Source organism: Saccostrea echinata, unplaced genomic scaffold, assembly GCF_033153115.1.
Source record: "Saccostrea echinata isolate AGI-Se365-2 ecotype Australia unplaced genomic scaffold, CSIRO_AGI_Sech_v1 ptg000022l, whole genome shotgun sequence".
NCBI lineage: Eukaryota > Metazoa > Mollusca > Bivalvia > Ostreida > Ostreidae > Saccostrea > Saccostrea echinata.
Genome location: NW_026889771.1, coordinates 14669436 through 14684387, shown reverse-complemented (window position 1 = coordinate 14684387; position 14952 = coordinate 14669436). Strand labels below are relative to the sequence as shown.

General features: G+C 33.3%; 1 protein-coding gene across 1 annotated transcript; it reads right to left on the bottom strand.

Moving 5' to 3' along the window:
- Positions 1–783: 783 nt before the first annotated feature.
- Positions 784–8177, bottom strand: LOC133190950 (peroxiredoxin-like 2C). The gene is made up of 7 exons (XM_061326629.1): positions 7925–8177; positions 7699–7735; positions 7088–7119; positions 6875–6928; positions 5421–5532; positions 2788–2910; positions 784–2249 (listed from the first exon to the last, which is right to left on the bottom strand). The coding sequence occupies exons 1-7, from the start codon at positions 8129–8131 to the stop codon at positions 2122–2124; spliced, it is 693 nt and encodes a 230-aa protein (XP_061182613.1). The 5' UTR covers positions 8132–8177; the 3' UTR covers positions 784–2121.
- Positions 8178–14952: the final 6775 nt, after the last annotated feature.

The following is a 14952-nucleotide window of genomic DNA, read 5'->3' as shown; positions in this document are numbered from 1 at the left end:
AGATAGACAATTATAGCTCAATAAAATGATTTTTTTTCCTATTAAAGACTTGCGCCACCTAATTAAAATTAGCTCCTACGCTTAATTATTTTAATTAGGCTGAAGAATTGCCTTAATGAGCATAACAAATAATAAAACGTAGGGGCTAATTTAATTTAAATAAACATAATTAATTAGTGTCAATAATTAATTGAATAATGTTCAGAAAGTTGGGTTTCACTTTGAACAGGACATTTTTAAAATAAATACTGGCAAAATTTTTTTTTTTTACTAATTAATATTTGTTTTGTTACAATCTTATCTAAGCTAACACTGTTGAAAATATTGTCTTTAAAAAATAATAAAGAAGATTGAAAATATTGTCTTTAAACGCACTCTGTAAAAGACAATTACATTAATTTGTATAAGATTTTACTGCGCCTTTGTAAGAGACTAAGATCACAGGACCATGAAGCAGCCTTAGAAATAAATGAAAAAAATTGTTATTCATAAAATGAATATTAATTATAAACTTTTAAAAGTATCAAGTTTCCTAAATCTCATTTATCCAAAGGTGATTTGAGCCAAGTTTGATTAAAATTGGCTGAATGGTACTGAAGAAGTTGAAAATGTGAAAAATTAACAAAAAATGACTGCAGATGGTCAGCACACTTTGATAAAAAGCTTATATCAGCCTTTGCCTCAGGTGACCTAAAAAAATCAAATTACTTTGACTTCATTAAAAAAATTTGTGATTTCCAAACACAAAATCATAAATATTTTATTTATTAAATACATTTACAGTCATAAAAATAAGCAGACAATGTAACACAGTGGATATATATATATATATACATGTATATGATTTCTTGAAGATGGAATATCACAGTGTCACAATTTACTGGAATACTTCACAATTGTAGAGGATGAACAGAGATACTTCACAACTGTAGAGATAAAATAGACCACAATTGTATATACAGAAGACACTTCACAATTGTAGAGATAGAATAGAGATACTTCACAACTGTAGAGAGAGAATAGAGATACTTTACAACTTTAGAGATAAAGGTCAGTCTGATGTTAATACCCATTTCAATAAATTGACAATCTGGGTAGTTGAGTAGTTGAATGCTTTGGCTTTGTAAACTGCAGATCAGGAGTTTGAACCTTTTGTTATTTCCATAAATAACAAAAGATAATCATATTTATCTAGACTTTCCATTAATAATTATAGTTTTTTCTCTAAGTGTGTTATATCTCTTTCAAACTCTTACCTGAGAAACAGTGTAATTAACAGTTACTATACATAATTAAGTAATGTACAAAATATTAAATCAATTCAAAGTCTGTCAAAAAACATTAAAAAAAATTGTTGAATGGATATACACTAATGTTAATACTCTGAAAAAAAAGTTAGCAGAAAATAGTCATACATAAAATTACATTATAATTATATGCATCACATTTCAAACATTGTCAACAGAGGTTAAAGTGAAAGAAAATTTTTATGATATGTAATATATACATCATGTATATGTAAAACTTAACAAGGGTGTAGAAATACATGTATTAACATACAATTCCTTATAAAAAACTTATAAATATATACAGTCAAACCCCGTTATCTCGAACTCGATAGAACTGAGAAAAAATTTTGAGATATCTGAGGGTTTGAGATATCGAGGGTAAAATACTTAAGAAATACATGGTAAGGATTTTCCAATCACTTTGACATATCCATGATATTCGACATATCCGTGTTCAAGATACCGAAATTCAACTGTATATACGTCCTGACATGATCAGTAGAGTATATAGTTCTAGACATGATTATAAATAACAATATTGTATATCGCCTTTTCAGCTTTCAGATGGAAATCTTCACAAGAATTCCAAGAGAAAAATACAACAGAGTTCATAATATGAACCAAAAAAAACATAACTTTTTAATATCCATCCTTCATAATGATGCTGAATTGAGCATTACATCGATTTCACACAACTGATGATGTCATAATGCATAGCACTGCATAAATTTAATGACAAAAAAAGTGTCCAAGTGATAATAAATGAAATCATGACACAACTGGACATAAATTTTACATTGATTGAACACATAGGCACATTTGGAAATACAAGTTAAACATCAATGACTCGACTGTCCTTAGGAAAACTGACTTGTTTGACTCCAGCCAGCTGTAGAAGATCATTTATAGGAGTCTGGTCAGTGGAACATTCACAAAGATGCATAAAGTGGACTTCATCTCCTGCAAAATGAAATTAAAAACATGAATTCTGATATCCAATGAAAATGACGTAAAGTATTTGGGAGTGAATTTGAACTAATACATGTATCATTAACACTTACACTTATGACAGATTGCTTACATTGAAGTAGAAGAAAACTCAATGTTATAATACAATTAAATATGTGTCAGACTAAAAGCATGTTTTGCTGCAAAGTACCAGGTAATCATGTGACTACATGTGATTGTACTAAGCAGTTTTTTTTTTCGCACTAGAATTAGTACAGTAACTGCAAATCATTTTTTATTCACAAACACTTTTGTGTAATCAAGCAAGATGGTCTGGTCATAAAAATTTTATTCTCCCTTGTATTTTTTTTTTTTAATTAATAGATTATATACAACAAAAATGAAAATTCATGAAAATTTTGTCTCATATATAAATACCAAATACATGAAACTACCTCACAAAAATAAGGTGTCGCCAAAAATTGGGTAATCTATAGTTAATATTTAAAAAAAAAAGAAGACATATATGAATATAATTTCCTTTATATACCTGGTCCAAGGATATACTCTGCCCCTTGCTGTCGGACATCCCCCTGATATTCTTGGCTTTGCATGGCCCTCCATGTACTACTTAGAATTCCTGATATCATGTTATGCTTGAGGTGTTTATTCTCTGAAAAAAAAATCTTAAGGAATCAAAAAATGAATATATAAGAAAGCTAAATTTTTTTCCTTCGAAATTCAATAAAATCTTATGAATTGTGAAAATATTAAAAGGACTTATGACTTTGAAAGTCTTCAATAGAAATTCAGGCATAATAGAAAAAACATTTTTAGAGAGTGAAATATTGCAAAAAGGTTACTGTAAATCACTTTAAAGATTATGTACAACAATAACCAGAATTTGTGAAAACGTTGTCTCGCTTTTACATACAGCATTTCTATCTTGCAACAACAAAGTTTCACAAAAATTTGGTGATTTACAGTATAGAACCAGAAATGAAACACAAGTAAACCCATTGAAAGGTGCTTGAGCACCAGGAGTATTTGTTACTGAGCTTATTATTTGATCTAAAGAGCAGAAACAGAGATCACAGGGGTTTTATCACTTCACATACATGAACATTATTTCAAACAAGAGTTGTCCTACAGTCAGAGTCTTTAAGAAAGACCATATGAATATAAGTAAGGCCAAACTTAAAAAATTCTTTGTTTGCAGTTTCCATCCTATAATTTTAAGAGTGGGTAGGTAGGTAAGTATTTTTTTTTTTTTGGAAAAAAAAGATTTTAATTTTCAGCTTTTTGTTAGAGAACAAATCATAGAGATTTTCATAGGGTTACTAAAAATTAATAAGCTCCACTTATAATATAAGCCACTGATTCATAACAACAAAAATCTAAAATAGAAAATGAATCAGTTTCAATATTCTGAAAAAAAAAAAAATCTCAGAAAATGGCTAAAAAAATTTTTTAAGTGGGTCTGTAGGCAACTCCAAACAAACACTATTTTATTTTAGGCCTAATCATTCATTTGCTTGTTCCTAACAAGAAGATTTTTAAAGATTTTTTTCTGTGTATTACCCGATACATATATATTATTATAACAGTAACTTGATCCGAAGAGCCGTATCACGTCAAGTTGACAGGCGCGGATCATCAGATCAAACGAGACGCGAAGCGTCGAGTTTGATCTGATGATCCGCGCCTGTCAACGAGACGTGATACGGCTCTTCGGATCAAGTTACTGTTATAATGATAAATTTATTATATACCCCTTAACAACTAGCAAAATATGATAAAAGAAAAAACTTTTTGGATCAATTACATAACTTTTATCCATTAAACAAACCATTTTGTCAAGGAACTTTTTGATGCGTGAGAATAAAAACGTCATTTATCTGTGTACTACGTCATCAGTTTCAGAGAGGGGTGATATGGATTCAGAAAACCACAGTGTGGTGATCCGGAACGTCGGATCACATCGTCTCGTGATTGCGTAAATTCAACAGTAAAACTGAGTGACAAACAGTTGGGTATATAATAATATGTAAAACTTTGTTCACATATTGTGGCCCTACCCTACCCTCAGGGGTCATGATTTGAACAAATCTGAATTTACACATTCTGAGGATGCTTGCACATAAATATGACTTTGCCCCTTTGTGTGAAAAACCTTGTTATCGCTATTCCTCCGAAACCATAAATAGTAGAGATATAAAACCTTCAACAAAGTCTAGACTCTTCAATCTATTCACTGCGAAAGGATTCATAAACCACTTTGAGTAGTTATTGCCCCTGAAAGTTTTTGATGTTTACGAATAATTAAAATTTTTAAAATGATAAGTTGTAAAGAAATGGGACCAACTGCTTTCAATCATTTGACCTTGACTTTGAAATTAAGGTCAATGTCAAAGGTCAAGGTCATTGAAAACTACATAAATTGTTGATATAAGCTATTTATCCAAATGACCTTGACCCTGCCTCAAGAAGACAGCGCTTATCTAATTAGTATCCTTAATTTTCATTGGCTACTGACTTTATGTAATCTTCTTTCTACTAGAGAGTTCCTAATTTCTAATTCAAATTATCTCTGATCATCACAATATTTTATGCTCTAATGAACAGATATGAAGTCAGTTTCTCAAAAGCATGCAGATTCTTATATGATTGACTGATTGTATATTGTTTTATGTCCCATTCAAGAATTTTTCACTCATATAGAGATGTCACCATATACTGGTGAAAGGCTTCAAATTAAGACCTTTACTCGGCACTCAGGGCCATTGAGTAGTGAGGGTTCTTTATCGTGCCAACGCCTACCGTGACACCGGACCTCAGTGTTTAAGGTCTTATCTGAATGACCCATAACTTTCACTTCTTATGCTAGGTGCTTGGTGTCTTAGATATGAGGCAAGTGAAAACTGAACCAAGACTTCCAGGCCAATGGATTACCACTAGGCTAACATTACTGGTGATTCTTACATGAAGAAATCCATGACAGATATACAATTTTTAAAATTAGGATTTTCATGGTCATTTTCCCTTATAAGATGAAAACTGATCATAAGATTTTTTAGTGAAAAGTTCAACAAGACTACACTTCTAGAAATATCATTCATAGCAAAATGATTACATTAATTTTTCACATTTTGCAAGTATAAAAGAATTAGACATAATTCTTACTTTTAGTGTTCTTTCCATACTCTGGGTTGCTCTTCATACCCAGTAATTTGTAAAGCTCTCTGTCTGGATCTGTGTACATGGTAAACATATATCCTGTCTCTTTCTTGAAGGACTGATAAAAAGGTAAATGCAAAATTGTATATACCAGGTACATAATCTAAGGCTGATCAATTTAATTACATACATATGTTTTTCTTTTATCTTTTACTGCAAGTCTGAAAACATTTTTTTTTTCAGGTGTATGTGTGTGTGTCTGTGTGATTGTGTGTGTGTGTGTGTATGTATGTGTGTGTACCGGGGGTGGGAGCTATTAACATGTACATGCAAGGAAGTATTTTAAAACAGCTAAAAGACCAAAATTCATCCTCCATCATGAATGAAATGTCATGTTAATATTTTTAAATAATTTTATTAAGGGTATGAAAATACACAAGAGTAGATCATTTTACACCATGTTAGATCGATGCAATGAAGAATTTATTTTTCAGATATTTATTTATATGTAGTTCAGTATGAATACCTCCTATAGGATTGTCTTCAACATTTTTTTAAAAAAGTGTGATTATTTAATGATTTAAGTAGGTCTACAATAGTCTACCAATAACAATAACAGACAATAGTCCAACACCTAATTAGGCTTGAGTATCGTGGGTATTGTTACGATACGATACGTATCATGATACTACGACACAATACAAATGTGTATCACGATACAATTGAATATACAATTTAAAGCAGAAAATGGTTTCTTTTGTTCTGTATAATGACATAATAAAGATATAACAGTATAACTTCATGTGTATAATAGCAATTTATTGTATATTTTGGAAAAGAACACTTTGATTACTCGATCACTCACTAGAGAAATTCCACCACGCTCGTTTGGGACACCATTTGTTTTGTTTTTTTAAAAATTTTATTGTTAAGTATAAAACCACTTCCGGTATCATGATTTCAGAATGACGATACGATACGTGTATCACTGGCACACATGATCAATACCATCAATATATCGCTGTATCGTTACAACTCTACACCTAATAGCATAAAAAATTAAAAATTCCAGATTTGTTTCTATTTTGCAAAAAACTATCATGCTCATTTTTGAAAAAAAATGTTTGGAATGACCCTACAATTTGTTTTCTTCTTAAAACACTATATATAGATTGGTGCACTTTTGTACTATTAAAAGATGAAATAATATGCGCACCTTTTAAAAGATAAATGTATAACTCCATTGATTTATCTTTAAATGGTACGTGATTTAAAATATCATGGCCAAATATTTGAATACTTTTTTTCCCAATATTTGTCACTAACTACTCTTTTGCAGAGGTTAATTCATTTCAATGTTGTTAGGTCATTTATTCCCTCTCTTTAACTATATTATATTAACTTTATTATATTTACTTATTATTTTTACATAAAGATATACCAAACACAGTGACACTTACTTGTATAAACTTGTCAGGAGCAGGACCAATCACAACTATTCTCACGCCAGCTTCCTATAAAATTGTATTTAATACATGCTCAAACTGACAAAAGAGGATTCTTTGTCTGAATTTATTATTGTAACTTAAGCTCTAAGAAGTACAAGAATGATGTTTAATGATTTCATAAGAAATTTTACATTACTTCAAAAAATTTTAAAAATCGTAATATACCTGTAAATATTCTAATGGAACTCTTGCTAAATCTGAAAGAAAAAAATTGTATGTAATATATAAGATAAATAAATCACTCAAAATATACTTAATTGGGATTATTACCAAAATTCTTATAGCAAGTGCAGCACTCGTCACTGCAAGCTTTTAAAGCAATGCCTGTGTGAAGAGAAAATTCATACTTTGCACATTGATCCAAATGATTTTTTCCGCAGTTACTTTGAGACCCACAATGCAACGCGAATGCATCTTATTGCTAACTATGTATAACAACGAAAGTTCAAAAAGAAATGAATTCACCTTGATTCAATAGCAGATAAATATTCAATGTAGTAGATTAAACATTCTTTGTTAAAATTTGCATTTTCAAACTTCGTTATAAATGATAATACAACGAAAACATGACGTCATGTGATGCCAGAGTCTAGATGTTTCAAATGTCTCGTGCGCTTTGAAGAGGAGATTTAAGTTTTTATAAAAATGAATAGGTATCCAATAAAAATACAAATCTGCACTAGCCCTAATGGCCACACTGTCAACATATTATTACATTAATTTGAGTTGTTCTTCCCATTGTTTTATTAATCTTCTTTGTTGCTATAGTTTCATACCTTCAATGTAGTCTTTGCATACAAAGCACAGGAAATGCTGAAAGGAAAAAGTAGAATGATTAACAATGACATTAAGAAAAGAAAATGTATTTATTTTGAAATATACGTGTAAGAAATTATCAAACAGACTTGAACCATTTTTTTTTTTTTGGTATGAAAATTAGCCTAAAATCCACCCTTAATGTGCATAGACGAAGATAATACGCAAGCAGTGAAAATAACTCACCCTCGTGAAAATAACTATCGTTTTCTGGTGTTTGTAGATATCACCAAACTTTATTTTGTTGCCTCCTTCATCCAGGACAAACTTTTCTTTTGCCTTTGTGAAGTTGAATTTGAAGTCGCATGGTTCTGGTTTTTCTCCTCTTGACATTTGTAAATTATCTATTTCTTCTGTAACCTGAGTTTCTCCTTGTTCCTCCGTTTTCGACATTTTGGCAAGCTAAACGTGTTTCGTCTAGTTTAGTAACTGTGATGTTTGCTGTCGATACGAAATTAGCGCTGGTTCTCTACCCTTGATTCCAGTCGCTGCCGCTAGGAATTACAAGGACAGGTAACCACCGCCGCCATGACAGTGGAAAAACTCACTGCTTTGTCGCGCATAGCAATTACGCATTCTAAAAATAAAATTAATAGCATCCATATTGCAGAGAAGAATAGTTTGGTGGATCCAAAGATATATTGAGAAACTGAGATAGCAAAACGTAACATACTGAAAATGAGGTATAAAATTAAAAAAAAATATGTGGAAAATTTTTAACAACGTGTCCGTGCGTGTTGATTGAGTTCAATACGTTAAAATGAAGTCATTGACCAAGCTAACTGTGTAATTATATAATGTGAACCTGATACATAACACAGAGGCTAAGTGCCCTGATTTATGTAGTTAGAAAGGCCAGTAAAAGGCTTTTATTACCTGTAAACTTGAAAAGCATAAATAACGACAATGTGCCGTGTTAAGTGATTTACAATATTTGGGTCAATGGATGACAAGTGAATGTAAAATAATCAAAGACTTGAATTACTGATTTAGACCCTATTGCAAATGATTTTAACTACGTAACATTTTATAGATAGTTAAATTCTGTCTTCTTTCTTGGTTAATAGCAGTGTGGCATGCATTGTTTACTTCAAAGCACTCTGGATTTACGCTAGTCTAAATATAGAATTTTACCATCAGTGCCGTTTCCTGTGACGCGATAAAATGGCAGTGGTTACCTGTCGTTGGTTTTTCAGGGCGCTTGCGCCCGTTAACCAATGTCAGGGTACCAGTCTAGATACGAAATCAATGTCATGAACACGCTCAAATAAACATATACGATTATGATGTATTTTAAGCGTTTTGTGGATCCTCAATTAAATAACATTCAAACAAAACCGTATCTTTATCCGGAATTCACAGTGAGCTGTTCATAAAATCATTGCGCACCGTGTTTACATTTACCGATAAACTATACTCATTAATACTGGACAACCACAGGTACTTGGGAACGCCCTCACTTCGTACCCCCAAACGGATTTTAAATTTGTTTAAATAAAATATTTTTCCATGACACCGTCTACTTTTGCATCTCAGGATTTTTTAAGGTTACAATAGACAATATTTATTTTCCAATCAAGGGCCCCCAGAGAGGCATGAAAGATTAGTAGACATAATACAAACAAAAACATTTGATGCCTGGATTGATATATGTTTTTTGACCGATTTTGAAAAGAGATGACAAAAATAATAAATCCCTAAAATATAAAGAAATCGTAAGTTTTCTTTGGTGCTTAAATATGCGACTTTATTTTGATTTCTATATAATTCTATACAAAATTTTGCACAATTATTTTTAATATTGCGACACTTGCAAAGTTCTTCCACTTTACCTGGTAAGTATCATTCGGGTTACTTATCTGAATATAAATCTATGAGAAATATTTTTGATTTCTGAAAAAAAAGTTTGTTTGTGTTATTTATCCTTAATTTGATCTTGTTTTCCATCAATAATTTTTCTGATTGAAGTTGTAAACGAATAAATAGCAAAATCGGAGAAGGGGGGGGGGGGTCTCTCCACCTCAAGACCTGATTTTGGCAATTGCATCTATGTAATTTCTATGTATTTCTAATTTTTCAAATTAATTTATTTATGCAATATAATGTTTGTAAGTGATGTTAAGGTGCTCTGTATTTTTTCCTGTATTTCTAAATCTTCAAATTATTTAAGGAATAACTGTCTTATTTTTTGGTTTCATGATGTGATCAATCGAGTGGCTTGCGTGATAATTTGCATAAACGCCGAAGGCGTTTATGCATAAAATTATCACGCAAGCCAATCGATTGATCATCGTCATGAATCCAAAAAATAAGACAGTTATTCCTTATATTTACATGCTCCTGATTCTGCAAATTCCCGTGCTAATAGCCCCGCTTCTGTCTCTATGTGTCCCGTCCCGCACGTGATTTTTTTTTAACCGCGCCTATCGATGAACCAGTAGATTTATGTAGAAATAAAGTATTTTTACAATTTGTAATTTTATCTCGGACAAAGACATTGGAAATGTAAATATTTATGCATAAATAATGTTTGCGATTTAAGTTGCGATGTATTTGTTAAGGTGCTCTGTAATTTTTCCTTTATCTTACTAAAACAGATATATCAAATTAAAATCACAATGCGCTGTATTGTCAGAATACTAGTATATTATTTAAAAGAAAATCTGGAATAATTTTTTATACACCATTCAAAAAAGTAAACAACATAGAGTGTTCATTGCGTGAAGACGAATCGTTTTCCACCCGAGGCATCTCCTCTGTCTACACAGTAGTTCCATCTACATAATCAATGGTGACAAGTAATGTATAGAGTACCTTTAAACGAGTGAATCTTCAGATATCAGACGAGGTGGCTTGTCCCCCGAGTCTGACATCTGAGCATGCACGAGTTAATAGGTACTCTATATGTTTTGTATCATTGTTCTCAAGTACTGAGTCACCCATGATCTACCAATTTCATGTTAATAGCACGTGATTCAACTATATTCTCATGCACTGAGTTTGTTTGTTTGTTTGTATCTTGTTTTACGTCCCTCTCGAGAATTTTTCACTCATATGGAGACATCACAACTTGCCGAAGGAGAGCTGCAAATTTTGTCCTATACTCGGCACTTACGGCCATTGAGCAGTGAGGGATCTTTTTCGTGCCAGCACCTACTGCGACACACGGGACCTCGGTTTATAAGTCTCACCCGAAGGACCGGTCTCCACGTCCCACAGTGGGATTCGAACCCGCGACGTAAGGACCAACTCCTTACTCCGCGACTCTAGAGCAGACGCTCTAACCACTGAACCTACTGCACCGACTTAGCCATGATCTATCAAAATTTCACCATACCATTTTATATGACCAATGAAAAAAGAGCACGTGATTCGAAAAGTATAGCGCGCTGTATTTCTTGAACTTTCTACCTCGCCCATTCAAGTCTGAACGCCATGGATGACGGTTGTGATTTTATGCTTTCGCAATTCTTAAACACGGTTTGAACCGAAATTATGATGTAAATTCCTTAGATCAGTTAGGAAACCAAATACAGGCTGAAGATTCTTTGGGAAGTATGACGTTTGATCTACCGGAACTAAAAAATTGAACCTATTCTGGATTTCGATATAGGAGATATTTTAGACATGATGGAGACCGAGTTGGGTGCATCAATTTCACCAGTCCCGAGGTCGAGACAAAGACGAAAAATGAACGGTTTGTACAAGTGTCCGATCATGAAATTCGGCGTTTGATAGGCTCTCTAAAAATCTACTCGTAAAAATACCAAATGGGCAATTAAAACGTTCAAGGAGTGGCGTGCCGCACGGAAAGATGTCCACTTTTGACCAAGATGAACATCGATTCTCTTTATTATACTGGATGCAGAGATTTGTGTTGGAATTAGAAAACAAGCAATATCTACCTCTTTCCCTGTACTACATTGTGTGTGGTTTCAAGTTCATGAGAGACGAAAACATTCATTGAAAAATGTGCTTTGTGAATTCCAATTTGGATTTAAAAATTGACATGTAAAATTTAATTTTTTTTACTAGGAAAGGTATAACTTCACTATGTTTACACGAGTTTGTATTTTACTTATAAAGTCCGCTACTTTGTTTATATTCTTTTACTTTATCAATGTAAGGTCAAGGGTCATTGGAATTGTTGCATCATTACCTTGGCGTGTTAAATCTTAAAGGACTTATCGCATGATCTTTCAAAAATCGTAATTTTATGAAAAATATTATCTATAACCTTATTTATTAAAATACTGAATACAATAAACGTTGTTGAAAGCATATTTTAAGAGATATGGAGAGTTGAAATTCAAATACGGCAATATGCATATTTCAGTCGGATTTCGCCGAAATACTGCTCTGACGTCATAGGCGACAATTCGGTGATAGAGAGATGAGAATATGCACACTATTTACGGAGTTATCAACGACAAATGCAGCTTAATTACGAAAAATGCTGAAAAAATTAATTCCTTATATGCTTTTCAATTACTATCGAACATTAATTTGTTCTAAGGTATAAGGCTTTTAAGATATTTTCGTTTTTTATTCAAAACATTTAGAACCTGTAGCTCTAATTACAGCAATGTTTCGAGATCGGGAAATTATTTTTCAAGATCGCCATCCTTTAAAAAACATATGAAGACTTGCATAAATTAATGTTATATACAAAACGAAGAATAACAAAGTTATATAATGTTTAATTTGTGAATCAAATAAGTTAATACATGTGATAAGATGACAAATCAAATTGCATTGTTATGGCGAGTTTCTTCGTCTTCGCTGCGTCTCCCTCGCTATCGTCGCTGCTATTTTTACAAAGTTAACAGATTTTTCAGATTTTTTCTTGCTGACAATTCTAACATATAAGATTGAATATTTAATTTATATCGATAAAATAAGTGATTTGGTCTCCACAACGCAGAAAATTCAGGTTGTATCGCGTATATTTTAGTAAGATTAATGAAGAGCTGATCAGCCATTGTCGCCTTTGACGTCACAGGGTCACGTGATCACTATCTAATTAACTTAGATTTTTAATTCAGGGGTTTTCATTTGAGTCAATAATTGGTTAATTACCGCGATTTATCCACAGTAAAAACACAGAATTTATAAATTGTGGTCATAAGGAACGTAATACGCTTTTAATTTCAAATAATTTAGAAACATGCGATAAGTCCTTTAATAGAGCATGGTTGTTAGAGCACAGTTAGTCATGGTGTATCAAAAATAAAAACACAGTGGACAATGGACATCAAAGGAAAAACACCGCAGCAATGATACAACAACTGATAACACACCTACTTATATCTTTAGCAACGACAGTGTCAACTACGTGCACGCAGTTCTGTGGTGAGGAGTCCTTTAGAAAGCAAAACCCTTCTTGTAGATGTTTTTCACTTAGACTTTCCAAATACGACATTATACATGCACACAATACTGGATGACCAAAGTAATCGATTTTTCGCAACATATAAGTTATCCAATGCCATGACATTACAAGTGAACGTACCAAATATACCCTCACCTGTCATGTTCTGGAAACACAGTAAGTTATGACCGGTTTTGTTATATTGATTGATTGTTTGTTGTTTAACGTCCCTCTCGAAAATTTTTCACTCATATGGAGACGCCACCACTTGCTGGTGGAGGGCTACAAATTCTGACCTATACTCGGCACTTACGGCCATTGAGCAATGAAGGATCTTTTTCGTGCAGCACCTACTGCGACACGGGACCTCGGTTTATACGGTCTCTTCCGAAGGACCGTTCACCACGGATAACTCCTTACTCCGCGACTCTAGAGCAGACGCTCTAACCACTGCGCCACGCGGGCGACGGTTTTGTTATACTATCAGTTGAAGATCGAACAAAATCTTCAGAAAAGAGGAAAGTGTTTGGACAGCCTCTCTACCTTTCAGACAACTTCCTGATTACTTACCAAACAACACACATTAAGCTTATCATTTTGCTCAAATACATCACTTTGTCTGCAGAAGGATTCTGTAATAAAAATCGTAGCATTTATTCGTAAACCACTAGATAGAAGAGCTGCGGAAGAAGCCCCCTCTTCTTTCGATGGCCCTTGCTGGTATCAACCACTATTTGGAGTAAGCAATCCGAAAAAGTCTTGAGTTCATTAACGGTCTTCAAAGGGACTTCCTTAAACGGTTAGTTCATGTCTTGTCCAAGATATGGTTAATAGCTTTCAGGGGATCCTACTTTGATTCAGGAGTTGCCATCAGAGCAGATATTGAACAAATATTCTATCAATTTGACGAGAAACACAGTGGCTTCTTACGATTTTACTGGTACAGAAACAACAATCCGGATGGCACCCTGCTAGAATACAGAATAACAGTCCATGTACGTATTGTGTTTGAGAACAACCCGTCTCCAGCCATAGCGACTTACGGCCTTCTTAAAACTGTTGAGGATGTTGACTTGGACGTTAAGGACTTTGTTAATCGCAATTTTTATGTAGACGATGGATTCATAGCGAATCTGATGCCGTAATTTTAAGAAACGTACCCAGTTTAAAGAAAGAAGGCAAGTTAAGATTGCACAAAATCATCATTTATTCAAGACTTTGATCCAAGTGACCATGGTGAAAACTTGGAAGGAACAGACAGTGACGGGATGGTTCACAGAAATCTTGGATTGTGCTGGAATCTAAGTGATGACACGTTTAGATTCTCTGTGCCAATTGAAGAAAAGTCATTTACCCGTCGTGGTCTACAGTCAAATGTTAATAGTTTATTTGAACCCCCCGGATTTATCGCTCCAATATCCTTAAGTGGAAAGATTCTTCTGAGAGAAGTGACATCTACAAGAGTTGCAGGACGAACTTTACATTCAGAACATCTTCAGAAATGGACAGAGTTGTTATCATTTCTTCAGGACCTGAAGATGTCAATATTCCCCGGATTTTATCGCACATACCCATTAGCCCTGCCAAGACTGCAAGAGGTCATCTATTTTCTGACACATCAGAAAAGGCTATAGCCGAATTAACATACCTGAAAGTGACGGACAATGATGGACAAACATTTATAGAGTTTTTGACGGGAAGGGATATTTAGCACCGTCTAGAGGACAAACTGTACCTCGCCTAGAACTCTGTACTGCGGTTCTAGCTACAAAAATAGCACAGATAATATCGATACAGCTAGATATTCCACTGTAGTATGAGTGGCTCTCGGATATGTCAGCAG